Source organism: Phyllostomus discolor, chromosome 3 (assembly GCF_004126475.2).
Source record: "Phyllostomus discolor isolate MPI-MPIP mPhyDis1 chromosome 3, mPhyDis1.pri.v3, whole genome shotgun sequence".
Lineage (NCBI taxonomy): Eukaryota > Metazoa > Chordata > Mammalia > Chiroptera > Phyllostomidae > Phyllostomus > Phyllostomus discolor.
The window spans coordinates 116,323,326-116,349,164 of NC_040905.2; the positions used below are offsets into that span (position 1 = coordinate 116,323,326).

The 25,839-nt window shown below is 53.3% G+C and overlaps 5 protein-coding genes, 1 long non-coding RNA gene and 1 pseudogene across 12 annotated transcripts in view; 1 reads left to right on the forward strand and 6 right to left on the reverse strand.

Moving 5' to 3' along the window:
- Positions 1-1,614, forward strand: part of LUC7L (LUC7 like) — a 36,387-nt gene extending 34,773 nt beyond the window's left edge. For 5 of the 7 annotated variants that reach the window (XM_028507212.2, XM_036021174.1, XM_028507223.2 and 2 more), the window contains 2 exons: positions 402-569; positions 1,275-1,614. In XM_028507212.2, the coding sequence (XP_028363013.1) occupies positions 402-569; positions 1,275-1,404 (298 nt within the window). In that variant the 3' untranslated portion in view covers positions 1,405-1,614. Of the gene's footprint in view, positions 1-401; positions 607-1,274 lie in introns of all 7 variants that reach the window. The other 2 variants (XM_036021173.1, XM_028507232.2) reach the window with 1 other exon arrangement.
- LOC118499607 lies at positions 161-15,287 on the reverse strand. The gene is made up of 3 exons (XR_004902107.1): positions 15,277-15,287; positions 11,162-11,166; positions 161-292 (listed from the first exon to the last, which is right to left on the reverse strand). It is a non-coding gene; the product is annotated as an uncharacterized LOC118499607 (long non-coding RNA).
- On the reverse strand, positions 11,359-13,548 carry HBQ1 (hemoglobin subunit theta 1). The gene is made up of 3 exons (XM_028527439.2): positions 13,378-13,548; positions 13,032-13,236; positions 11,359-12,929 (listed from the first exon to the last, which is right to left on the reverse strand). Exons 1-3 carry the CDS (start codon positions 13,470-13,472, stop codon positions 12,801-12,803), a joined length of 429 nt encoding a protein of 142 aa, XP_028383240.1. The 5' UTR covers positions 13,473-13,548; the 3' UTR covers positions 11,359-12,800.
- Positions 15,288-15,572: 285 nt separating the features above from the next.
- LOC114501915 (hemoglobin subunit alpha) lies at positions 15,573-16,516 on the reverse strand. The gene is made up of 3 exons (XM_028518686.2): positions 16,351-16,516; positions 15,902-16,106; positions 15,573-15,788 (listed from the first exon to the last, which is right to left on the reverse strand). Exons 1-3 carry the CDS (start codon positions 16,443-16,445, stop codon positions 15,660-15,662), a joined length of 429 nt encoding a protein of 142 aa, XP_028374487.1. The 5' UTR covers positions 16,446-16,516; the 3' UTR covers positions 15,573-15,659.
- Positions 16,517-20,241: 3,725 nt separating this feature from the next.
- LOC114493873 (hemoglobin subunit alpha) lies at positions 20,242-21,195 on the reverse strand. Its single transcript, XM_028508629.2, has 3 exons — positions 21,030-21,195; positions 20,581-20,785; positions 20,242-20,467 (listed from the first exon to the last, which is right to left on the reverse strand). Exons 1-3 carry the CDS (start codon positions 21,122-21,124, stop codon positions 20,339-20,341), a joined length of 429 nt encoding a protein of 142 aa, XP_028364430.1. The 5' UTR covers positions 21,125-21,195; the 3' UTR covers positions 20,242-20,338.
- Positions 21,196-22,814: 1,619 nt separating this feature from the next.
- Positions 22,815-23,670, reverse strand: HBM (hemoglobin subunit mu). The gene is made up of 3 exons (XM_028508642.2): positions 23,490-23,670; positions 23,098-23,302; positions 22,815-22,991 (listed from the first exon to the last, which is right to left on the reverse strand). Exons 1-3 carry the CDS (start codon positions 23,579-23,581, stop codon positions 22,863-22,865), a joined length of 426 nt encoding a protein of 141 aa, XP_028364443.1. The 5' UTR covers positions 23,582-23,670; the 3' UTR covers positions 22,815-22,862.
- A 597-nt stretch (positions 23,671-24,267) lies between these two features.
- LOC114493888 lies at positions 24,268-25,685 on the reverse strand (annotated as a pseudogene).
- Between the last annotated feature and the right edge of the window lie 154 nt (positions 25,686-25,839).

Genomic DNA, 25,839 nt, shown 5'->3' on the forward strand with positions numbered 1-25,839 from the left:
CTTAATACTTAACCTTTATAACTTCACAGTTATTATCTGGTGGGTAGACCTGGCTTGTGCAGGGCATGGATACAAGGCGAGATTCAAGCCACATTTGTTGGGTTGGTTGGGGTTTGGTGCAGCAGAAAGATTTCTGTCAATGAGAGGGAAGATGAGAGGACACCACTGAGGTCTTCTGGTGGCCAGAATATCCTGGCAAAATGTTTTTGGGAAGCATTGGTGGGAAGGGTCTGGCTATAATTCTTTCTGAGCAGTGATTAACTGGTAGGACTATTGTGGACCCACATTCTAACTAGGAGGGTGGGGAGGTGTCAGTAACTATCAATCAGAATGTGCTGAGAGAAGAGGGTGTTTGGGGTGGGGCCACCAGAGCCTTCAGAGCCTCTGGTCACCCGCTGCAGGTCACGTTCCCGGGACCGGCGTCGGAGGCGGTCAAGATCTACCTCCAGAGAACGACGAAAGTCTTCCCGGTCCTGGTCCCGAGACAGACACCGGCGCCACCGCAGTCGTTCCCGGAGCCACAGCCGGGGCCACCGCCGGGCTTCCAGGGACCGGAGTGCGAAATACAAGTAACTACTCTGACTTCTTCAGTAGCTGCAACCAGGAGTGAGCCCCTTCTCTTTGTGTTCCCAGGGTCTGGTGGGGTCTGTCATCAGGGCCTGAGCCTGTTGGCCCTACCTGTTGCTCAGGAGACTGGCTGGGCATCTGTGGGACTGAGTGTTGGGGCCTCGAGGAGTCATGAATGGGGCCCAGAGCCCTGGGAGCCCTTAGCTAAGAGTAGCGGATGGATTCAGGGATGGGACAGTTGAGATGTGGTGGAAGTGGTTACACACGGGGACAGCCCCCATTGGTTGCCTGCCGTACTTGGAGCTGCCCGCTCACTGTCACTTGGATACACGGAGCCCCTGAGATTTATATCCTGACCAGGCCCTTGTTACCTCCGTTGTGGTTTTTCTACAGTGAAAAAAAAAAAACACCACTCGTAACTACTGTTAGCACTTCTTTTTACTGTGTTTTTACATAATAGATCATATCCCAGGTGTGGACTTCTGTTGTATTTTCTTTTGCTTCATTAATATTAATAGCTATTACTAGAAATCTTTGCAAATGTCACTTTTTGGTGGCTGTGGTTTGGGCACAAGATGGCAGCTCTGGCTGCCCTCAGGACTGTCCAGGAGCCTTCCCAGGTGTGGTGGGTCCAAGTTGTTGGCACGTGAGGAGATAGTCAGAAGGGAGACATCAGCTTCTGCTGAGCCTCTGTTCCCTTTTCCCAGGTTCTCCAGAGAGCGGGCATCAAGGGAGGAGTCCTGGGAGCGAGGGCGGAGCGAGCGCCGGGCCGCCGACTGGAGGCTTGAGAGCTCCAACGGGAAGACATTGGAGGAGAAGGAGGCTGGCGAGATCTGAGTCTGTGCCCAGGCACTGTAAATAGTCTGATAAATGTTTGACACAGCTTGAAGTTACCCTTTATATTTGCTGAATACAACTCATCTTTTGTAGTTTAAAATTTCTATTGTTTTGGAGCTAGCTGTGAGTTTCTAGATATGTACAAAATTGCTCCTGTGTTCTTGGGTTACGTTTAGTAGGAATAAATAAATCTGACAGACTGCCTCCTGACTGCTGCTGTGGAGTCTCTGTTGTCCTTGTTATGGTCTAGACGCCTCACCTCCGCCTTCCACAGGTGGTGGTGACTCAGTGGGTGCTCAGGGAGTTTTGCTTACCTTCAGATATTGTGACTTAACCGTTGGACTTCTCTTTGACTTTGGGCATCCAACACCCTCCACCTCCCCTTTTCCTAATGACTGGAGCCTGGTGTGCCCAGCTGTCCACTGATTGGCTGCTTCTGTCCTTTCTTCAGTGTCTGAGCAGCCTGGCTCCACCCCTCAGTGCAGACCACAGGCTCCACTAAGGAGGAGGGAGGTACCCCATCTGCACACATTTCTTTAGGAATTTAGATCTGTCTGATCTGCTGTTAGCATGGCTGCAACCTGGCACTGTAGTTCAGGGGAGCTACCTACAGTTTCCACTTTTGGAGTTATTTGGGGCAAAGAGAGAAAGACCCTTGGACAGTATCCACACGACATCTTCTGTAGACAGCAACGAGGTCCTCAGAGAATGGAGATGAGGTTGCGATTTGACTCACTCGAGGAGGGTCAGTGGTGGTATCCACTGTTACTTAGTTCTTTGTATTGAGACCAGAATGAGCCCTTCTGGAAGAATAACTGGGAGCTCTTTCCCTTTTTCACTTCAGGGAGGTTTTGGGTTTATATTTGGAAGGAGTTTTTCTGGTGGCCATGTTTTGAAAACAGTCCTCTCCACACTCTCTGTGCAAAGACTTCTTGGCTCAGTGGCCACTCACTGGGTCTGGATCTAGTGGCTACCAGCACCATAATGTGACTGATGGTCCTGCTCTGGGATCCTCTGCCATGGTTTGTCCCCTTCTAAGAAGATGTGTAGACAGGTGAACTGCCCAGCTGGCTTGTGACATAGCTTTTCTCTGGGGAAGGAGTGCAATGTCAGGAGGGTGTCCTTCCACCCAGGGCACTACCCCTGCCTGCAGTTTAAGCTGGACCAGAACAAAAGCAGCCTCACTGGAGACTCCGCTTGGTGTGGACATCACGCTAGCTGGGTAGAGAGGCATGCTGCCCTCTCTGGGTTTGGGAAGTGGACACAAATTGGTGGAAAGCTGTGAGTGGGCTAAGGGTGGTCCTGGGATGGGAGGGGAGAGGCAAAGGGAATGAGAGCTGGGGTTGTGGGTTCCTGACTCACTTGTACAGCCTGATCTGTGACAGGCAGGAACTGGCCTGAAGCTGGTAGAAGGCACCGCAGCTCAGGCGGTGTGGGGGTATGGGGTGCACAGTCAGGGTACTAGACTGTACTAGTATCTCCCATCTCCTTCATCCCCTGGAGGGGTGTGGTTTCTTTTTATTACAGTAAAATAGATGTAAAACTTGTTAGCTATTTGTAAGTACAGTTCAGTAACATTAAACATTCATGTATTGTGCGTGGAGGGATGGTGGTTTTGAAAAGGCAGAGATGTCCCTGGATTTAGAAATAGTCCTGGGGTCCCAGCCAGAAGGCAGGTGGGTCTGAGGTCAAGGCAGCCCTGGAAGGGCTTGAAGGGGCTTTGCATCTGCTCCTGGCAAACCTGGCCTCTGACCAGTTGATCCAGGACCACAGGGTCCAAGCCCTTGTGCTGGGAGGATGGGATCCAGACTTCGATGCCCAGCTCTTCCAACCCTAGTCCTGAAGGTACCCACCCACCACTCAAGGGTGGACTCCAGGCCTTTGGGTCTCATGAGCTCTAAGTGCTCGTCAAGCTCCTGGGTGCCGGTACAGCCGTGGACAGTGGTCCTGTGCTCTGAGTGGGCACAGAGGAGGTCAGACTGATGGGGGCAACGCACAACATGGCACAGGCTGCCCTGAGGATGACACAACCCCCATTGGCCCTCATGGGTCCCAGTAGAGGGGAGTTCCCAGATGGAAGCTGGGGGGTGGTGCATGGCACAGAGGGTGCCAAGAGGAGGTCACCCATGAACAATGAGGGGGCTTGGGCCCAGAGGGGACCCACCCCATCTTGAGCCCTCTCTATAACATTTTTTAAATGTGGGAAATAAGTTTTTGTTTAAAGAGGCGGGGATGTCACTGCAGTCCCTGAGGAGAGGTAAGTGGACAGAGCCAATGTGTAAGGTCCTCCAGGAGCCCAAGGTCGTGGTAAATTCTAGGCCCCTTAGATCCACTCCAGTTGTGTTCTCAGGGACTCTCCCACCCACACCTTGCTTCTGGCCGGTGGAGGAGGACATGGTGATCAGCACCTAGTGTGGGTTGTGGGGTCTCCTAACCCTGCATAGAGGCCCCAGGCTGTCCTGGGGAAGAGGCCCTGCAGCCAGGGTGGGCAGGGCATCTGGGGCTGCTCACACTAGGGATCTCTAGCCAGGCCCCGGGCTACAATCTGGGGAAGGGAGAGCTGGAGAAACTGCTGGCCCTGTAGCCTTCATGGAGCTCACAGGGTCCAGAGCAGAACCTGGCCTTGGGGAGCACCCCTTGGACTTCACCAGCAGGCCCTGCGCTCTCACTGCATCATGTGGATATGTGGGTACCCTCCCTGGGACGGTAGGACGGCTCAGTAGCTGGTTGTACTTGACTGAGTCTGGGAGCTGGAGGGGGCTTCCAGGAGGAGGTGGTGCCCTGCCATGACTCAGGCAAGTGGGAGAGGGGATATGCATGGGAATGCCTCACCCCTGAAGACAATGGTGGCTACAGTGGGGTTTGGGCTTTTTGGAGATTGGATCAGTTGAATGGTTCTTGGACTTGGTAGTGTCAGAATTACCTAGAGGACTGGTTAGAGCAGGTTGCTGCCCCTTTCCCCTAGACTTTGTTGGTCTGGGGAGGGGCTTAAGCATATATACTTTTATTTTGCAGGTAGGTTTTTTTTTTTGAGATAAAGTTACTTAACATAAAATTCAACATTTTAATAACTTTAAAATGTACAATTTAGTGGTTTTTAGTATATTCATACCAGCAAGTTTGCCACTATTTAGTTTTAGAACATTTTCATGTACCCATTAGCAGTCACTTCCCTTTTCCCCCGCCCCCACCCTACACAGCCGTTTAGTCTACTTCTGTCCCTGTGGACTCCCCTCGTGGGCATTCATGTCAGTGGAAGCACACAGTAAGTGCCCTGTGATGAGCTTTTACTGAGCATAGTGTTTGCAAGGCTCACCCACGCTGTAACCTGTATTAGTGGGTTGCTGATGCCACTGCTCCAAAGGACACAGCTGGGACGGGGGCAGGCACTTCGTATGTGATGTCGGGGCAGCAGGAGAGTGTTCTGGGACCTGGGGCACCAGCTTCAAATCCCGAGTAGCATCTCTTCTGGGATGTGAACTGAGGTGCTCTATGACTTCCCAGAAGCAGGGCTCCCAACTTTAGCCATCGGAATGTGCAGAAGATAGTATTTGTTCTGTTTGGACCTTAAGAGGGTTGTCATATCCTCACTTGCCGACACAATCTACCCCTTTTATGTCCCCCTCACAGTCCCTGCACCAGCCCCCAGACCACCCTTCCTTTATGCCACCTATATCCCCCAAGTGCTTAACCTGGGTGCAGGGCTGCAGGTGAAAAAGCGGATGGCTGCTCACAGACCTGCACCAAGTCTGCCCCCAGGTGCCTGTGGTCCGTGGTCTACGGTCCATGGTCCCTGGCCCAGCCCATGGACGAGGACCGACCATCCCCTCAGGAGTACCAGTCAGAGGCAGCCCTCCCTCCCCATGGGTATCCAGAAGCTACAGGGAAAGCCCCAGTATCCACAGTTCTCTAGTATCCCTTCCTTGATCCTTTTCTTCCCTTTCCTGGGGTGCCTACATCTGCCAACTCCCCTCCTGCTTTTGTCCTTTGCCCACGTCACCCTGCTTGCCTGACTCCCCCACCAAGCACTTGTGGGGCAGCCATCCCAAGGAGGTTTGCAAGGGGCACCTGTGCTACCTTGCGCTCACAGTCCAGGAGAGGAGCAGTGGTAAGGGGACTTTCCCCCTAGGACCCGGCCACCTTTTATTTTTGAGATTTAATTGACAATATTAGTTTCAGGTATACAGCTGAATAATGCCTGGACACTTACACATTGTTCTAGTTAACATCCATCACCATACAATCTGTCACACAGTGTTTTTCTTGTGGTGAAAACTTTTAAGCTCTACTGTCAAACTTTGAAATATAGAGTACAATATTGTATGTATAATAATACTGTATAATATAACACACAGTATTATATTTTCCTGGTTCTTCTGCCACCACAGGTCCCTCTTCTGGGACACTCTTCATCCCCCCACCCAAGGTCCAGCATGCCTAGGACTTAAGGGCAGTTGGCCCCAGAGCTAGCCCAGCCTCTCCCTACAGAAGAGAGCACAAAGCAGGGTAGAAAATCAAAGGCAAGCCCTGTATGTCCACGTAGGTCAGGAAATACTAGGTTGGCTGAAGAGTTTGGTTTTTTCCATAAGAAGGCTCTAGTAGTGCTTAGTTGTCTTTAAACTTCATTCAACAAAACTTTGTTAGATTGTATTGTGATAGCGTTCATATCAGCAATGCATTTTTAAAAAATATCAATTGGTGAATTTTTGTGTAGCCATTTTAATATTGAAGATGAAAGAAAATAAGCAACGTTTTCAGCATATTCTGCTTCATTATTTCAAGAAAGGTACAAATGCAACTGACACGCAAAAAAAATTTTAGTGTATAGATAAGGTGCTGTGATTGATTGAATGTGTCAAAAGTGGTTTGCAAAGTTTCGTGCTGGAGACTTCTTGCTGGACGATGCTCCACAGTCAGACCAGTTGAAGTTGATAGTGATCAAATCGAGACATTAATTAAGAACAATCAACATACCACATGGGAGCTAGCTGGCATACTCAAAATATCCAACTCAAGCATAGAAAATCATTTGCACCAACTTGGTTATGTTGATCACTTTGATGTTTAGGTTCCACATAAGCAAGAAAACACCTTCTTGACAGTTATTTCCACATGCACTTGTCTACAAAAACGTTCCATTTTTAAAACAAATCATGATAGGCCATGAAAAATGCATACTTTACAATAACATGGAATGGAAGACATCATGGGGCAAGCAAAATAAACCACCAGCAACTGCACCAAAGGCCGGTCTTCATCCAAAGAAGGCAGTGGTGTGGGTATGGTGGGATTGGAAGGGAGCCCTCTATTATGAGCTCCTTCTGGAAAACCAAACTGTTAATTCCAACAAGTACTCCCAATGAGACCAACTGAAATCAGCACTTGATGAGGCGCGTCTGGAATTAGTCAACAGAAAATGCATACTTTTCCATCAGGATAATGAAAGTTTGCATATTTTTTTGATGCCCAGGCAAAAACTTAACAGCTTAGCTGGGAAGTTCTCATTTATCTGCTGTATTCACCAGACATTGCACCTTTGGATTTCCGTTTATTTAGTCTTCACAAATTCTCTTAATGGAAAAAATGTGATTCCCTGGAAGACTGTGAAAGGCACCTGTAACAGTTCTTTACTCAAAAAGATACAAAATTTTGGGAAGCTGGAATTATGAAGTTGCCTTAAAGATGGCAGATGATAGTGGAACAAAACAGTGAATACATTGTTCAATAAAGTTATTGGCAAAAACAAAAAATGTATCTTTTTTATGTTAACACCAAACAAACTTTTTGGCCAACCCAGTAGAACATTGTTAGCTCTTGGGAATCCCCCATCCTCCCCCATCACAACCCCTCTGTCCAGAGGGCATGGCTCTCCTGACATGTGAAAATCATTTACCGCAAACTGAACTGCGTAAAATGACACTATCTCAGTTTCCCAGGATCAGGAGTCAAGTCTCGGTAGGGTTCTCACAGGCTACAGTCCGGGCCTCATCTGAGCTGTGCTGGAGAAGGCCAGGCCCACGTGGCGGTTGGAAGCGCTCAGCTGCCTTCCTGCTCCCAGCAAGAGGCCTCCGTAGGGCGGCCCACAACAGGGCAGCTTGCATGTTCAAAGCCAGCAAGGGAGAGGTTTTTTCTTTTCTCTTAAACTCCATAGACAACATTATTTTACACACAGTCAGTGTACTTGCCACTTTCTTTGTTACTCATTCCCTTTTACATCTCAGTCTTCTCCTTATGGTCACTTTCTTTTCTGCCTCAAGTACATTCCTGGTAGAATCGGGATTGGGTGAGGCAAGTGAGGCACCCGGGCACAAAACTGAAAGATGTACAGGGGCTGCAGTCTGGATAATTTAGTCCGACCTGTTTCTAAGATCACTTATTCTGTGATTATGTTTTATTCCTTATGCTTATCCATTGAATTTTAGTTTTTGATGACTCTATTCTTCATTTCTAAAAGTTCGTTTTCATGTGTTATGTCACTTTTTATATTTTATAGCTCTCTGCAGGTACTTAAAATCTCGTCTCTGATTTCGTAGATGTAGTAAGCACACGGCATTGGATCTGACATCTTCGGTGCCTGACACATTTGTGAGTCTGTTCTGCTGATTCTTGTGTCTGCTGGTCTTCGTTCTGGTGCTTTATTTCCATGTGCTCGGTGAATTTGCCAGTTGTTGCCCTTTGTGGCCTGTAATAAAGTGGCTTTATAGAGAAAGGATTTCTTTGCCTCTGCCAGGTGCCTAAAAAGATTTCAGTGAGGGGATCACTCGGGTGATAGGAACTTGGCCTGGAAAGCTACAAAGTGTCAGCATGTGATTTCAATTTATCAGTGAGTTGCTTTCCCTTTTCTGCTGAACACCAAGATGGTTTTATTTATTTATTTTTTAAATTTTTTTTAGACTCCATGCTTGGGGAAAATAGGGAATTCACCCACTGCTTCTTGGGGCCCCAGCTTCTTTAAAAAAGATTTTATTTACTTATTTTTTTGGAGGAGAAGGGAGGGAGAAAGAAAGGGAGAGAAACATTGACATGTGAGAGAAACAGCAATTCGTTGCTTCTCACACACCCCAACTGGGGACCCTGCCTGGAACCCAGGCCTGTGCCCTGACTGGGAATTGAACCAGCGGCCTTTTAATTCATAGGCTGGTGCTCAGTCCACTGAGCCACACCAGCCAGGGCTGGTGCCCCAGCCTTGTGGGCAAGAATCACCTGATGGGGCCCTGACTGATATGGCTCAGTTGTTTGGGTGATGAAGTACAAAGAGAAAGGTCACCGGTTTCATTCCCAGTCAGGGAACATACCTGGGTTGAGGGTTCAGTCCCCGGTTACGGTATGTGCGAGAGGCAACTGATCAATGTTTCTCTCTCCCATTGATGTTTCTTTCCCTCTTTCTCCTTCCCTTCCCATCTCTCTAAATAAATAAAATACATTTTTTTAAAAGTCACCTATTAGGCACATCACCTTGTATTGACCCTTTTAACCCATGAGCCCATGAGGAAAAAATCCCAGCCCAAGTAATTTCAATGCTGTGATCGCCTCTCTGGGTTTTTAGCTTGAAAATTCCTTATGAGGTCTGTCCAGAAGGTATCCAGCCATGTAATATGAAAAATAGAGACATTTATTGAAGAAGATACAGGATAAAAGAAACACTGTACATAGGACAATGACCCCTCAGTCCCCTTCAAAGTAGGCACCTTGGGACCTCACACAATTCTCTGAATGACTATCAGCTGCCCTATTGTATTTTCCTGAATTTCATCAATGGTCTCATATCACTTCCCTTTCCGAGGTGATTTTAGTTTTGGGTAAAGACAAAACTTGCAGGACACCAAATCTGGGCTGTAGCCGGGCTCAGTCATCTGGGTGATTTGATGTTTTACCAAAAAACTGCATGAGACATGATGCATGAGTGGGTATGTTGTGTGATGAAACTGCCAGTCACCTTTTGTTGCCCACAGCTACAGCCTTCTGAATCATCTGAGTAGTTTCCCTGGAAGAATGTTCAAATTTAGTGCAAAATCTGATGCAGATTCCTTGCTCTACTTGCTCACTTTGAATGCAACAGCCACACAGTACACATGCTCACTCAATGGCATCTCCTGCCTTCAATGACTAGCACAGGGAAGTCATCACTGCTCATGGATGCACATTCCAGTCCACTCGCCTTGGCTGCCGGGTTACACTGATGTCGTGCAAATTGTTCTCGTTATAGTAATAATGGCTGGACTTTTCCCAAATAGACCTCGTATATCTCGTTGGCCCTTTGATGCTTTTAAGAAGAGTTAAACCATTTTGTCCAGAATTTTTAGTTATTCACAAATAGAACTGTAGCCTCTTTTCTCAGCTTGGAAACGGCAGCTCAGATCAGGCAAAGCCTTGGAGCAAGTGACAGGGACCAGAGGCCTGAAGGAAGATCTGGGTTTATCTGGCAGAAGGGTCCCTCACCCCCAAAAAATAAAGATAAAAATTGGGCAAGAAATTTCAATGTATGAGACGGACTGATGGTTTTCTACAGGTCTAAAGAAAAGGGCTTCTGTGGACTAATCTGACAACACCGCAGTAGGCAGTGGGCAAAGGACACAAATGGGCAAGTCACCAGTCGTAATGATGGCACCAACAATGTTTACCTTTATGAACAATCAAATACATAAATGGGAGCTAGCAACCTCGGAGAGCAGTGAGCAGGTGCAGGTGCTTGTCTCCTGCTGATGAGCCTGTACGGAAGGCAATTTTGGTAATATTGTCAAAAAGCCGTAGCAGTGGACACATTACCCCAGAAATGCCACTTCTCTAAAATCCCCCCCCAAGGAAATAATTATGTTTGTGTGTAGAAATTTAGCTACATATATTCAGGGCAAGGTATTCTGCAAATTATTTGTGAAAATGAAAAACGTACATACAAGTGAGAAATCACTCCTACCCCCAACCACTTTGCTTCTCTGGGACCATATCAAGTTTGTTGATGATTGCCTTCTTTGTCCTTTTCGTCCCGTGCCTGTGGAAAACTGCCAACATTTAGTGTGCATTGTCTTCAAGTTTTCTTGTAATGACTGTATCAATATAAAAAAGGACTTACCCTCCACACAGCGACCTGCAGCGTGCTGTTACGCGGATGTCGGCACTGCCCCTGTCTGTGCTCAGAGGCTGACCTCACCCTCTGTCGTGACTGATCAGTGGTCTCTTACTGGACTCTACCATAATTTATTGAACCTTTCTCCTATTATTTCTCTGCTCTAATGAGCAGTTCTGTAAAGAACATCACTGTACATGACGTGTTTATACATACATGTGTGCCACTCTTTTCTGTAGGGTACATTCCCTGAAGCAGGACTGAAGAGGTGAATGTGCACTTTTTAAATGTAAAGGGTAAGTAAGACCAGTGGTGTGCTAGAGCCTGCTTCGATTATCTTGTGTTAAATTTTCAGGAAGTCTGAGAGCTGACTGTTAAACACATCCACTATTACAAATTATGTTAATTTACAAATAAATAGGTCATGTTAAACACAAAGCTAATAAATACTGAAAACTCATCACTGCCTAATTATGTTACTACACTTTACTGTTAACTGAGTTCACATTTCTGGTGTCTGGACAATAGAAATACAACACAATAGCAGCTACTGTGCATCCCCTCCTAATTTCCCACTCACTGATAGCATACATAGCTTGAAATTAGCCATGATGGCAATATTTAAGCCATGGAAATGGGCAAATGCTACAAACTAGCCCCCTCCTCCTTTTTCCAGAGTGCCAGTTGCTAAACATTTGCTGGACCACAACTGTATACAACCGAATTAAAGTTCTATACTATGAAAAAGTTGTACATTAAGTTACACTTCTACCAGAAGAGTCTTACTGGATCTTGCTTTTAAAATATGTTTTCACAACAGGCATCTCATTAATGAGCATTTTAATTTGCATGGCATTGTGTATTGTTGCAAATGTCGTGGCCATCGGTGCACTGCAAATTGCCTTATTCCTGTGGCTTATTTTTCTGTTGGGTTGGCCGACTTCAAGAAGAAAAAGGCGGAGGAAAGTGAGGAGAAAGAATTTGGAGGTCTAGTGATAACAACCCTTTGCTGTTTGTGGCAGATATTTTTCTCCAATTACTTTTTAAAATTTTCTTATGTTTTTTTCCTCCCCATACCAAGTACTTTTCTCTTTAGATAGTCCAATGTGCCCACTTTTTCCAATGTCACTTTGAGGGTATCATTTCTTAAGAAAAATATCTCTAGATGTCCCTAGAACTACCTGGAGGGCTGTACATTAAATGCTACTTTGTTACATTTCTGGGAGGGGCTATTTCTGCCAGTGTGTATGTTTGCATCTGTGTTAGTGTGTGGTCTGTCTCTGTGTGTCACATGTGTGCCCTGAATCTAAACTCCCATGTCTTCCAGTTGTTCACACCTAGTTTCCCCATGTGTCAGGTGGGAATTGGAACAATCATGGGTGTGCTGGACCCACTGGGATACATAAGAAGGGACAGTAAGTGAAGTAGTTATTGCATTTCCCAAAGTTTCTACACTGACTGTAATTGATTTTATGAGGAAAAAAATTTTACAGAAACCTGTTCTGACTTCTGTCTCCTTAGAAATGTGGCTGTAGGTAGGACTCTGGCCCAGCTCCCTGGTCCACTACATGACTGGGTGCTGGGGCAGGACGCACCTCCTTCCACCAGGTCCAGAGTCTGGCAAGTGGGGGTTTCACCCCAAGCCTCCTAGATCCCCAAAGTCCCCAGCACTCTTCTAGAGCCACAGTACTGTTGTTTAGGTTGGGCTCTGATGAGTCCTGTCTGCATCACCAGGGGGCGCCGTTCCCTAATTTTCTTAAGGGATACCCGGCTACCTGGCACCTTGCCCTCAGTTCTACGAGGGTGAGGGACCAGGTCGCGAATACCCAGATCTGTGAAGTCACCTGAAGCGAGTAGCTCTGGGGAAGGGCCGGGCCTCGTCAGCTAAGGCAAGCCTATGACCCCCGACATTCTACCCGACTCTCGAGGGTCTGAAGCCTCGGGTGTGGGTCTCCAAGTGGCTGCAGCCAAGGGTGTGGTGGGTCTGGGTTTAAGATACGCACTTGGGACTCGTTGCGCCAAACGCCACTGGCAGCCGAGGATAGGGCAACTGGAATCTCCCCTGGGCCACCCAGGGCGTCTAGCGGAAGTGGGCCAGGGGCACGCCCAGCTCTTACCGTAGGGGGATGTGCAGCTCAGGCCCCTCCAGACCCCCATCCTTCCTTTGGTGGGAGGGCAGCACTTCTCACGAATCCCTTCAGGACCCTTGCTCGCACGCCCCAGGGAACACATGCACGCACGCGGCTGAGGCTTTTTGGGGGGGACTTTACTCAGACACTAGACCGTCACAAGAAGGGAATGCTGTGGGGTCCCGCAATCATTCACCCCTAGTTTAGTGATAGTTGGAGGTCAGGGCCAAAATCACGTGGCTCAGAAATTTGTCCAGCGAGGCCTGCAGGGCGGGGCTGAAGTCTCCGGGGTAGTACCGGGCAAGGGTCACCAGCAGGCAGTGGCACAGGAGCTGCGGAGGGACAGAGTGGTCCCCACCAAGGTCCATCTGTCCTCCCATACTCTTTCCTTGTGGGAGTGCCACCCACCCCCATTGAGAAGGTCCAGCTCTCACCTTGAAGTGGACCGGGTCCACTTGCAGCTTGTGCGCGTGCAGGTTGCTCAGAGCCGACAGGGCGCCAGGCAGGTCGTCCAGGTGGTCCACGGCCAGGGACAACGCGTCGGCCACCTTCTGGCCGTGGGCTTTGACCTGGGCAGAGCCGGGTCTCAGGTCCAGGTGGAGGAAGTAGGTCTTGGTGGAGGGGAAGGCCAGGAAGGTCCTTCGGGAGGAACAGCGAGTGAGGTGCTACCCTGGGTGGGGTAGGGGCTTGAGGAGGAGGGCACCGTGAGGGGTGGGGGAGCCGTTCCCGCGGCGGTCAGGAAGGCAGGTGATCCTAGAGGGCGCTAGGGCCTCTCCGCACCTCTCCAGGGCCTCCGTCGTGTAGATGCCCACGTTGTTACCCAGCTTTCTCCACAGCGCACACAGTACCTCCCGGTCCGCTGAGGACAGGACCATCTTGGAACCTCAGACCCGCGGTGCGAGCTCAGCGACAACTGCGCCCGCGCCAGTGGGCCGGCGGTCCCCGCGGCCTCTAGGGGGTGCCAGGTCGCAGTCTTGTCTCTAGGGAACCGGGGGCATCCAATCCCCATCTGCTCTGACCTGGGACCTTCCCAATTGCGCTGGACTCCAAGGACCCCGTTTTTGTAGTGCTTATTCTGTGGAAACCAATATTTAATACGTATTATTATTAGGGAACACTAAATTTTAGCATGGATTTTGGCATTGCTTGTCACAGCTTATTCTACCTCCTTCCCAAGTCTGACACCTACCTCCCTGAGTCTATTTTCTCATTTATTGTGTAAAATGAATATAATTTATTCTTCCAAAGGTGGTTGTGAGAACTAAATGGATGGGAAATGCTAGGTTCCTCGCTCATAGCAGATATTTCTTTCAGGACAGGGGACATGTGTTGAGTGCCTAGGGTATGTCGTAATAATACCTAACACCTGTGCGGCACTGGTTCTGTGCCAGGCACCACTCTTTTTGTGGTGGTGGTGGTGGTGGTGGTGGCGGCAGCAAAACTCCTGTATCATAAAATGTGCCATCTTAGTCATTTTAACACCCACAATTCAGGCCTCAACTTCTGGGGCTCCGTTGGTTGGGCATCCCGCAAAGCAAAAGGTTGCGAGTGGGATTCCCGGTCAGGATGCGTGACTGGATTGCAGGTTCCGCCCCCCCGCCCCTCTCCAGATCAAGTTTCTCTCCCTCTTTTCCCCTTTCTCTAAAAAAATCAAGTGTACAATTTGATGTCTTTAATTACATTTCCACTGTCGTGCGACTGTCATCACTAGTCCATTCCAGAACTTTCTCGTCATCCCAAAGAGAAGCTCTGTATCCGTTAGCAGTCGCTCCACAGCCCTTCTCCTCTGGCCCCGGGCAGCCACCAGTGTGCTCCCTGACGCTGGATTCGCCCATTCTGGGCGTCTCACATGAATAGAGTGATGCAGTATACCGCCTTTTGTGTCTGGCTTCTTTCACCTAGCACATTTTCAAGGCTTATACACCTTGTACTATGTATCAGTACTCCACTGGCTTTTATGGCTGAACAACATTCCATTGTATGGGTGAACCACACTTTGTTGGCCTCTTCATCAGTTGATGGACACTTGGCTTGTTCCCTCATTTTTCCTAGTAAAATGAGGAAGACCACCTCTTATTGAGAGCTCAGACTTTGCCGTGAACTGTGCTGAAAGCATCACAAACTGAGGCAGGGGACCTGCTGTCTGATTTTCCAAGGACCACTCTTGAACCCAGGGGAGAAAGGACACTGCTCTCCAGTGGAAGCTTGGAGCTGGACAGCAGCCAGGATCTGACGGGTCAAGGCCTCACTCTGAGGCTGCAGCACTGGGGGCTGCTCTGTGGGGAGGAAGCACATCGGGGCGCAGGCTCTTTGGCCCTCGCTCTCCTCTCCCCTGAAGCACTGGCTGAGTCAGAGGTGCCAGCCTGCCGTGGGTGTTGAGCTGGGCCCCCGACTGGGTCTCCAAACCTGTAATGACTCCAAGATGAGAGTGTCTACAGAGTGAACCTCCTGGAGGTGGCCCCCGGTGAAAAGGGTGCCTTCAGGAAATTGCCTGGCATCTGCAATTTTATCTAGACTCTGCATGTGCTTGGGAGGCACTCGACGGAGAGGGGAGTATACAGTTCAACTCTTAGTGTGACCCATCTGGCTTCCCCACTGTCCGACTCTGGGAGGAACCCTTGGAGAGCTCAGAGTTACTAGGCTGGAGTCTCCCCAGCTCTGAATGTCAATACCATAGACTGGAAAGATAGAAAACGATTCTATTATTTAAGTAAACTTGTGTTGAATAGCAAAACCTCGAGAATGAATTGTAGGAAGGGGAATGTAGGCAGCAAAGCACTCCAGGGTGAGAGTGGCGGGTTGCCCCGTGAATCTCAGGCAGTGGCAGGACTGCAGCCACTCCTTCCTCTGCCTTTTATCCCCTGCCCTCTCTTCGCCCACTGCCGAGATGCCTCTGGTCGGAGGCAAGGAGAACCACCCCCACCCTTGGCACGTTCGGGGCCACAGAGAACCGAGGCCACGCGGGTTGCAGCCTACTCAGACTTTATTCAAGGATCAGGGAGTGCGGGGACGCGCAGCGCAAAGGGGCCCCGACCAAGGACAGGGGTAGCCGCGGCTCCAGCCTAACGGTATTTGGAGGTCAGCACGGTGCTCACGGAGGCCAGGAACTTGTCCAGGGAGGCGTGGACGACGGGGGTGAAATCAGAGGGGAGGTGGCTGGCCAGAGTCACCAGCAGGCAGTGGCTCAGGAGCTGTGAAGAGAGGCGGTGTCAGGGGGCTTTGGAGCGCGGCCTCCGGCGCTCCACCCCGTGGAACCCGCGGGAGCCCTCCGCCCAGATCTCTGCCTCCCGGCTGCCGCGCTCACCTTGAAGTTGACCGGGTCCACACGCAGCTTGTAGGCGTGCAGGTCGCTCAGAGCGGACAGGGCGCCAGGCAGGTCGTCCAGGTGGCCCACGGCGGTGGTCAGGGCCTCAGCCACCTTCTTGCCGTGGCCCTTGACCTGAGCGGAGCCGTGGGACAGGTCGAAGTGAGGGAAGTAGGTCTTGGTGGTGGGGAAGCTCAGGAACATCCTGCGGGCAGAAGAGGGTGGGAGGCCGGGTTGAAGGTGGGGGTGGCGGGTCCAGGGCGGGGGCATGAGCCTTGGATTCAGAGGAATCCGAGGCGCAGGCTGGCCCGTTCTGGCAGGTCGGCGTCGAGACCCTGAGATCTCGGGGATGTGGGCGCCAGCCAGGCCGGAGCCCACCGAGGCGTTGCCCGCAGGCCCGCGGGCCGGTGTTGAGGCCCGGGGTCCAGCAGGGGAGGGGAGGTCCTCACCTCTCCAGGGCCTCTGCGCCATAGTCGCCGGCCTGGCCGCCAACCTTATCCCAGGCGGCCTTGACGTTGCTTTTGTCGGTGGCGGACAGCACCATGGTTGGTTCTTTCTGAGTCTGTGTGCGGACCAGAAGGGTGGCGGGCGGGGAGTGTGCGGGGCTTTTATGCCTGGGGAGCGAGGGGCACGCCCGCCCGGGCGGCGCTCATTGGCTGACTGGGAGCCCGGAAAACGCCTCTAGGCCTGCACAGCAGGGGGCGCCCGGAGCACAGCCGGCACCTGGCGAGAGAGGTGGAGGTGTTGCTCGTAGTTTGTGGAGGAACCCAGTGTCCCCGGGCCAAGATATTTCTTTCTCCCAGTGGCCGCTTCTTGGCCGCTGCATCCACCTCCTCTGGAAGTGATATCCTCACCCCACTTGCTGGAGGTCGGTTACTAGCGGTGGGTCGATGCTGACTCTTCCACTGCATTAGTTCATGACACTCTTTAGGGTCTCTGAGCTTCCCTAGCCCCAGGTTGCTCTCTCCTGAGGACCTGCCCTGGACCTAGGCTTGGTATGCGCTGGGCATGTTTAATTTTGGCAGGATCAAGGAATGAATGGGCTATTGAGGGGGGAAGAAGGAAGAAAGATCTCACCTAGTTCAGGGCAGAGAGAGATAGGTGTATGCACAAGGAAGTCCTTGTTCACATGTTGTCAAAAATCCCTGCCTTTCCCTGGCTGGTGTGGCTCAGTGGACTGAGCACTGGCCTGTGAACCAAAGGGTCGCGGGGTTGGATTCCCTGTCTAGGGCACATGTCTGCGTTTCGGGCCAAGTCCCCAGCTGGGGGCGCTCAAGAACAACCATTGATGTTTCTCTCCCCTTTCTCCTTCCCTCCCCCTTTCTAAAAATAAATAAATAAAATCTTAAAAAACATATATTCCTGCCTGGAATCCCTCCTGCTCCCCTTCAGTCTTGATTGTTCCAGTCCCTTTTCCCCCACAAATAATCACTGCGTTTGATTGAGCACCTGTGGAGGGGGGACAAATACTGAAGGACGTGATCCATATGGCTGGAGTGGGGGCTCCTGGCTTGAGCTGTGTCTCCCAGGGTGGTGGCTCTGCAGCCTCATCTTGGGAACTCATCAAGGTGGCCTCTCCCATTGAGGATCCCTGTATGATTGTATGAAGGGCTGTCTCTCTCCCTGACTGACCAAATGGTCCTGATTCACAATGATACCTGTCCACCCCCAGTTCCCCAAATTTTGCCTGAGGCAAGACTCAATAAGTAAATAGTGACTGAATTAGTAAATAAAGCAACTGTTTAGCAAGAGCTGAGCTTTCAACCTAGTTAGGGACACAGACAGTCATAAAATCATCACCAGTCTTATAGTCTGGAACCTCATTAAAGGCCCCTAAGAAAGCATGAAGGGCGTGGATGAGGCATTTAAGGATATTAGGGTTAGTCTGAGAATCATGGTAGGCTTCCCTGAGGAGGTGAGACTGGAGGATGAGTATTAGGTGGAGTAGGGTGGGGGGAGCCCCCACTTGGCTTGTCAGGGACCAGGGGGAGAGAGGGCCTCTGTGGCTGCAGAATAGAGAGGGCAGATGTGGGTGTGAGGAAGCAGACCAGCCCCTGCAGGATGGGGGAAGAGAGGGACTGCCAGTGAAACAGTGAGAAGTGGCAGGATTTCCAGCTGGTACAGTCTCCTTACTGGTGCCAAGTGATGGTCCCTTGGTCTAGTTGGTGGTAGGGAATTACTGCTGAGGCTAAACATCAGCGCTGAGTGAAAAGGGAAGTCATTGATATGCCCACCCCTCTGCCCGCATCCCTCTCCTAGGGGCTTCACTGAAGACTTGCACCGTGTGTCCAGGAGGAGCTGATGGTTGAACTACGTGGGCGGAGAAGAAGGCAGCTCAGGCAAGCCTCAGCAAGGCTCCCTTGGGCTTGGTCCTCCGTGTCTGTTCTTCTCATTTTGTTCCTCCTGGACCCCCCCCCCCTTAATTCCACTTCTCCTTCCCACAGCTCTTCACTCTTCCTGATTTTGTCCCCAGCCCCAGGCCTAGTCCTGGCTCTGAAGAATAAAAAGGATAAGACACGGGGGGCTTAGAAGCAGCGAATTCCACTCCCCAGGCCTGGGACAAACCCCTGCTTTTGCACCTTGCTCCAATCCTCCTGCCCCCACGTCCTTTTAAGGCAAGACTTAGAGAACATATCTCAGTCAATGGCTTACATTTGTCATATAGGAAGAGCTCCCACACATATATAAGGAAAAATGCAGGGGGCTCAAGTGAAAAATTGGCAAAGGAAATTAACAAAAATATAGAAATAATGAATACGTTGATGAAAACGAGACGGTGGAATAAATGGGCCAGAAGAGATGTAGAGAAGATGCAGTTGAGTGGGAAGAGCAGGCTGCAGACAAATATTCATGTTACGATGGTATTTCTGACAAAAATGTGTAGTTGTGGATATACCTGTGTTCCCTCAGCACAGGACAGGGGCCAGTGGTGCAGTCCCAAACTCTTGACTTGAACTTCTGCAGGGGTGGGAGGACAGGGCAAGGGACACCATCTCCCTACTTTGAATAACACAAAAAGGGCGCACGTGTGTGTGTGTGTGTGTGTGTGTGTGTGTGAAAGCATAGATGGATTTTAACTTATTTTTTAATTGATTTTCTTCTTTAAAACAAAAATGAGTTGGATTATGAGGCAGAGGACAAGTGCATGTTGGAGAGGAAGGTGCAACTCCCCAGATCTTTGGGGTCCCATGTCCAAAAAGCAAAGTGGTGAGCAAGGGGTTTGCCACACTCCCAAACCTTTTGCCCAGTGCTGTGTGTTGCCCTAGAGATTGGGGCTGGGCTGGGGCACTGATGCTGTCCCCCAGGTGCTGCAGGGCCAGGTGGGGTGTGCGAGATTCCAATGTGGAGCCCACCGCTCCAGCACCTGGGATGGGCCTATTCAACTCTATTCCTCACAGCTCTGTAGGTCAGCTGGGAGACCCCAGGAACCTCTGGCAACAGAGGAGCATCGAGCTGGGGGACGCAGGGCTGGGAACACAACGAGCTATTAATGTGCCTCATGAAATGCCAAACAAGTGAGCAAAGTACTCTGGTAAAGTGCTCCCCGTGGGCACCCTGACCAGCGATTCCCCTCTTCCCAGGCAGTCCTACCCACCTGCCTGCAGAGCTTTATTTGCGTCTTTGCAGAGGGTGCTGGGAACTTTGATCCCCATTCCAACTCGAGTTCTCTCTAGTAGGGAGGAGGTGGGAACTTCATGAAAATTGTCTAGCACCTGCCTTTGTGCCAGGAGCTGCATAGTTTAGGGAGTTGATTGTTTGGTTTTATTTTAATCTAGATTGTTTGTTTAGCAGTGACCAGTCAGAGAGACTTCAGAGTGGTGACAACTCTCTCTGTCTTTTAAATCCTCACCTGAGGACCTTTTTTAAATCATTGCTTCCAGAGAGAAAGGAAGGGAAGGAGGGAGGTAAAGATGGAGGTGGGTGGGGAGTGGAGGGGAGAAGAGAGAGAGAAAGAGAAAGAAAGAGAAAAAAAGAGAAACATTTGTACCTGCCCCAAATGGAAATCGAACCTGTAACCTGGGTATGTTCCCTGACTGGGAATCGAACCCACAGCCTTTCCTATGGAATGATGCTCCGACCAACTGAGCCACACCGGCCAGGGTAGGTGGTGACTCTTAATAACCCCACCTCTGCCCCAGAGACGAACCCTTGGGAGTATGGCACCTCCTGGGACAGAAGCCTGGTTCAGCGCATTCCTGGAAGCGACCATCTCAAATCTCTTCCCTTCTCCCTCTCCTTCTTTCTCTTTGCCCGCTTCCGAGACGCCTCTGGTCCGAGGCAAGGAGAACCACCCCCACCCTTGGCACGTTCGGGGCCACAGAGAACCGAGGCCACGCGGGTTGCAGCCTACTCAGACTTTATTCAAGGATCAGGGAGTGCGGGGGCGCGCAGCGCAAAGGGGCCCCGACCCAGGACAGGGATAGCCGCGGCTCCAGCTTAACGGTATTTGGAGGTCAGCACGGTGCTCACGGAGGCCAGAAACTTGTCCAGGGAGGCGTGGACGACGGGGGTGAAATCAGAGGGGAGGTGGCTGGCCAGAGTCACCAGCAGGCAGTGGCTCAGGAGCTGTGAAGAGAGGCGGTGTCAGGGGGCTTTGGAGCGCGGCCTCCGGCGCTCCACCCCGTGGAACCCGCGGGAGCCCTCCGCCCAGATCTCTGCCTCCCGGCTGCCGCGCTCACCTTGAAGTTGACCGGGTCCACACGCAGCTTGTAGGCGTGCAGGTCGCTCAGAGCGGACAGGGCGCCAGGCAGGTCGTCCAGGTGGCCCACGGCGGTGGTCAGGGCCTCAGCCACCTTCTTGCCGTGGCCCTTGACCTGAGCGGAGCCGTGGGACAGGTCGAAGTGAGGGAAGTAGGTCTTGGTGGTGGGGAAGCTCAGGAACATCCTGCGGGCAGAAGAGGGTGGGAGGCCGGGTTGAAGGTGGGGGTGGCGGGTCCAGGGCGGGGGCATGAGCCTTGGATTCAGAGGAATCCGAGGCGCAGGCTGGCCCGTTCTGGCAGGTCGGCGTCGAGACCCTGAGATCTCGGGGATGTGGGCGCCAGCCAGGCCGGAGCCCACCGAGGCGTTGCCCGCAGGCCCGCGGGCCGGTGTTGAGGCCCGGGGTCCAGCAGGGGAGGGGAGGTCCTCACCTCTCCAGGGCCTCTGCGCCATAGTCGCCGGCCTGGCCGCCAACCTTATCCCAGGCGGCCTTGACGTTGCTTTTGTCGGTGGCGGACAGCACCATGGTTGGTTCTTTCTGAGTCTGTGTGCGGACCAGAAGGGTGGCGGGCGGGGAGTGTGCGGGGCTTTTATGCCTGGGGAGCGAGGGGCACGCCCGCCCGGGCGGCGCTCATTGGCTGGCGCCGGTCCAGGAATCCGGACTGAGGACACCGTCTCTAGAGAGCGGGCGGTGGGCTTCTACCGCCGCCCTTACACTCTGGGTCGCGCACAGGCCGAGGTCCCGCTCTTGAGGGTCCCCTCTTTGCCGGTCCAGCGGTTCTGGGGTTCTCACACAGGTGCCTGGGCCACCCCAGTCCCCCTTGCACTCAGGTGTGGCCAGAGCTGGGGAAAGCGATCTGTATTCGCCTCTCAGGGTGGGGAGCACAATTGTTTCAGAAGTGAAACACATCGCTTTTGCTCTGCGTTTTGCCTTGTACCAAGAGCGGTCAATAGTTCTGTCAACAACGAGGACGAAGGATATTACGGGGTGAATCCTCCACACGCTGCTGCTCCCCATGCATTCCTCACGGAGGAATGTCAGCACGGGGGAACTCTGCTGAGCCACAGTCAGTCAGGGCTAGCCTTCAGCATCCCCCTCAGACTTGGGGGCCCAGCACTCTGCCGGGCTCAGCCCTTCCCCGCACCCTTCCCCCCAGCACAGACTGGGGCCGGTCACTGCGCAAACCGCCCGGTTGAATCTGCAGAGCACCGGAATCCCCTTCCGGCCTCTGTATCCTTGTCCGCAAAGGTGATGGGCGAAGCGCTAAGGTTTCTGCCCCAAGCAGCAGAGTGAAGAGATTGGGGGGTGGGGGATCGGCTTTGGCCGAGAAACGCGCAGACACTGAGGCGCAGCGTCTGGGGCCGGGGTGCGGGATGGAGGTTGGGCGGCCATGGTCCTGCCAGACACTGATCCAGCGTTATGGTCTCGGAAACTATTGCACGTCCGAGCGAGGTAGGTTTCCTCGCCCCTCATCGACGCGTCGGGCTCAGATCACACAGCTTGCTGGTGTGAGCCGGGTGGTGGAAAGCTGCTCTGCCTGCCGGACTGCGGCCAGCGAGGGTTCCACCGTACCCCCAGCCCGCACCCAGGACATTCAGAGGAAGAGGTTAATTGGTCTTACAAAGAGGGTGGCTGCGGATTGAGCACAGTGGTGGTGCGGAATGTGGGAGGGAGCGGGAAGGGAACACAGAGGAGGGGCCAAGGAGCCCTGGACCCCGATCTCTGGGTGGCCTCAGCCCAGAAACTTGGCCCCTGGGCCTGGGTGCCCGCGACTGTCTGCGGAGGAGGCCGAGATTCACACTCGCCGCTGCGGGCGTAAGGAAGGGATGGAGGGAGAGTAAATGAGTGAACGCGACGTGCTTTGTTGAACGCTACGGCCCCGCGGGAGCGCCGGATACGCTCTGAGACCCTTAAACGACACCCCCCACACACACACATTCAAGTGCCCACGCTGTCCCATCACACTCCCCCGCCACAGGAAGGCAACTGTTTCGTTCAGGACTTCGGGTATCCTGTCCAGACTCGGGATTGTCAGCCTGGGAACCGTGGTCACTCCAAGTCTGGAGAGCTCCCAGGGTCCGCTCCTGGGCCCCATTTCCTTCTCCGCAAAGTTTTGGGGTCCTTCCCTAAGATTCTAGGTGGCTCCCGGAGGGACCCAGAGCTTCCCTGCCCAGCAACAGTGACGTCCGCCCCAGGACCCAAAGACTGCGCATGCTCAGGTCTCCGCCTTTGAGGCCTGTTTATTGACAGGTGCGCACGGGACTCAGCGGTACTTCTCCGTGAGCACTATGGCCACGCCCGTCAGGAACTTGTCCCACGCCGCCTGCATCTCCACCGTGAACTCGTCCTGGAGGTGGGAGGCCAGCACCACTTGGAAACACTGGATCAGCAGCTGCAGGCGAAGGGGCGGGTTAGAGGGTATCTGTCCCCTCCAGTTTCTCCAGGAACCCCCATCCTCCGACTTCGCGGGAACCCCACTGCGGCTGGGGCTGTCTTACTGGGAAGTTGGCAGGGTCCACGCGTAGCACGTGCGCGTGCAGGTCCGCGAGCGGGCTCAGGGCCGCGCGCAGGTTGTCCACGTGCTGCACGGCAACGCCCACTGCCTCTAGCACGCGCTGTCCGTGGCTCAGCAGGAGCACCTCGTCAGGGCAGGCGCCCAGGTGCTTGAAGTAGATCTTGGTGCTGGGGTACACAGTGAAGAGCCTGCGGGAGCAGGTTAGTGGGGAGGGCGGGCAGCGTGGGATCGATCCTCCAGCTCCTGCACCGCCCAGACCCCTGGAAACCCCTGTCTCTCCTGCGCTGTCCAACCCTCCCCCTCCCCTCCCCCCGCCTTAGGCCTAACACCGGTGTCTCCACCTCCCTGAGATTCTGGAGACTTACCCCTACCCACCTGAGCAGTAGCTCCGCCCCGAAGTGCGCCTCGTGTCCTGCGATCAGGTCCCAGACCTGCGCGACGTGGGCGCGTTCCTGAGTGTTGAGCATGGCGCGGGCGTGGCGTGCTCTGCCAGTCCCCCGGCCGCGGGCCAGGCCTCCTTATAGCAGCACCCGCCCACCACAGCCTCCCGGCGCGCGCCCCGGTTTTATCTGCAGCAGCGCGCGGGAATGCCAGCAACCTCGGCCAGCATGGGGAATGGTCACCAGGCCAGTGTCCCAGAGCCTCGGAAGCCACGGCCTCGGGCGTCACTGGGTCGCTGGCACTGACGCCGCCGTGCGTGGGTGTCTTTGTGGCGGACTTTGGGGGGAGCTGCAATGACTTCCCTGCGGGCAGAGTTACTGCTTCGCTCTCCAGGAGGGAACCCATGGGAGTATCGGGAGAAAGAGTGAGGGCATGGAACCTCCCTTTACCCCGGGGGGCCAGGAGGGTAACTGCATCAGAAATTCCCGCAGCGCGGGAGCTATGACATCCGACTTTGAAGAAAAGTCCCCTGAGTCCCCACACGCAGTCAACGAGCTCCGCGAGGCGACAGTCTTTGGGCGATTTCTAAAGACGGTTTGAGATGTAAATGCACCCAGAGAAAACCGCCTGGACGTGCCTGCGGCCGCTCTGCCCTGTCAGGGCTGCTTCCCTGGGGCTCGCAGACGCAAGGACCGCCTCAAAGCGACCTGGGAGTGGCCTCCAGGCCGGGAGTGACACTGCCCTCACTGTGTTCCTTCCGTTCCCTCAGCACTGAGGACGCAGGACCCAGCTCACTCCACCCTCATCTGTTTATTGGGGGAGTATCGGGAGGAACTTGAGGATTTAGAGGTAGAAGAGAGTTCGCAGCCTGTCCCCCGGGGTCCCTCGCCGGCGCTCAGCGGTACTTCTCGGTCAGGACGCTGGACACGACGGACAGGAACTTGTCCCAGGCGGCGTGGGCGTCGGCCGTGAAGTCCGCGGGGAAGTGCGAGGCCACCGTAACCAGCAGGCAGTGGGACAGGAGCTGCGGGCGGGAGGGCTGCTCAGAGCGCGGGCTGGAGTGCGGCCGGGTGCTCTCTGTGCGGGGACCCAGCCCCTGTCGCGGACACTCCGCGCTCCTCGCGCTGCGGCCCCGCCTCTGCCCTACCCCGCCGGGCCCCCGCGGCCTCGCGCGCACCTTGAAGTTGACCGGGTCCACGCGCAGAATGTAGGCGTGCAGCTCGCTCAGCTTGGACAGGGCGCCGGCGATGTTGTCGATGTTCCTGACGGCGTCGCCCACGGCGGCCGCCACCTTGGAGCCGTGCGCGCGCAGGTGCGCGGAGCCGGGGTGCAGGTCGAAGTGCGGGAAGTAGGTCTTGGTCTGGGGGTAGCTGGCGAAGAGCCTGCAGGGTGGGGGCGGGGCGTGAGCGCCGGAAAAGAGCAATCTGTCCACAGCCTTACCATCCCTTCCCTCTTCTCAGGGCTTGAGGACCCAAATTCAACCCTGCCACAGTCCCTGCAAACTTGGCAGGTCCCCATTTCTCTCCCAGTCTGAAGTTTCCCACGGAGCTGCAACCCCCGCAGCTAGAGACAGCCCTCCCCCTAACCTAACCCTGCCTATTCCAGATCACAGCGGTTCCCGGCTGGTCTCCCTGCTTCCCTGCTTCCTACTGGGCCTGCACAGCCAGCTCTTCCACACCCACTGCTTTGGCGTCCTGCCCTGTCACCTCCCCTGGCCAGAGGGGCCTCCGTCCACCCCTTCAGGGGCTCCCCGCTTCACCTTCTGGGGGAAGTTAGTGCTCTCTCCAGAGGCATCCCCAAGACTCTTCAGAGAAATCTCTTTTGACCCCGTTTTCCTCAGGGTCAGAGACCCCAGCATCCGTGCTGGTAGCCATCTGACTGTCTCAGAAGGCACTTTAAGCCTTGGAAGAAACTGCCCTTGTCCTTCCACGTGCCTGTTCCTACTCAGGCCTCACAGCCCAGGGTCAGTCAGGCATCTGTGCAATCCATCTTCCCCAACTCACCGGCCCCCACCTCAGAGAATCCTAAAGGCACCGACTCCTCCTCCCGGTCCCCTGCGCTGGCTAACCCACGTTTTCACCTCCCTGGCGCCATCTCAGCCTGTCTGGCACTCACCTCTCCAGGGCCTCGATGCCGAGATCTTGCCCACGTGGATGTGATGGAGGTCTTCTTGGCCTTGGTCAGAGACATGGTGGTGACAGAGCTTGAGCTGAGTGAGCCCTGGACTGGCCTCTGTGGTGCTCAGCCCCCACGGTCTCCTTATGCACATGGAGCCAGGGCGGGGGGCTAGGCTGAGGTCATTTTGTCAGGAGAGGGGAGGGGGCAATACAGGAGGGGTCTCTTA

Bases quoted from the DNA above. Each gene is read 5' to 3' on its own strand.
- HBQ1 (XM_028527439.2), bottom strand. From the start codon at position 13,472: ATGGTCCTGTCCTCAGCGGACCGGGAGGTACTGTGTGCGCTGTGGAGA. The intron at 13,237-13,377 runs GTGCGGAGAGGC...TTCCTCCCGAAG, and splicing joins ACGACGGAGGCCCTGGAGAG to GACCTTCCTGGCCTTCCCCT. The intron at 12,930-13,031 runs GTGAGAGCTGGA...GTCCCTCCGCAG, and splicing joins TGGACCCGGTCCACTTCAAG to CTCCTGTGCCACTGCCTGCT.
- LOC114501915 (XM_028518686.2), bottom strand. From the start codon at position 16,445: ATGGTGCTGTCCGCCACCGACAAAAGCAACGTCAAGGCCGCCTGGGAT. The intron at 16,107-16,350 runs GTGAGGACCTCC...TTCTGCCCGCAG, and splicing joins GGCGCAGAGGCCCTGGAGAG to GATGTTCCTGAGCTTCCCCA. The intron at 15,789-15,901 runs GTGAGCGCGGCA...CTCTCTTCACAG, and splicing joins TGGACCCGGTCAACTTCAAG to CTCCTGAGCCACTGCCTGCT.
- LOC114493873 (XM_028508629.2), bottom strand. From the start codon at position 21,124: ATGGTGCTGTCCGCCACCGACAAAAGCAACGTCAAGGCCGCCTGGGAT. The intron at 20,786-21,029 runs GTGAGGACCTCC...TTCTGCCCGCAG, and splicing joins GGCGCAGAGGCCCTGGAGAG to GATGTTCCTGAGCTTCCCCA. The intron at 20,468-20,580 runs GTGAGCGCGGCA...CTCTCTTCACAG, and splicing joins TGGACCCGGTCAACTTCAAG to CTCCTGAGCCACTGCCTGCT.
- HBM (XM_028508642.2), bottom strand. From the start codon at position 23,581: ATGCTCAACACTCAGGAACGCGCCCACGTCGCGCAGGTCTGGGACCTG. The intron at 23,303-23,489 runs GTGGGTAGGGGT...CTGCTCCCGCAG, and splicing joins GGGGCGGAGCTACTGCTCAG to GCTCTTCACTGTGTACCCCA. The intron at 22,992-23,097 runs GTAAGACAGCCC...CTTCGCCTGCAG, and splicing joins TGGACCCTGCCAACTTCCCA to CTGCTGATCCAGTGTTTCCA.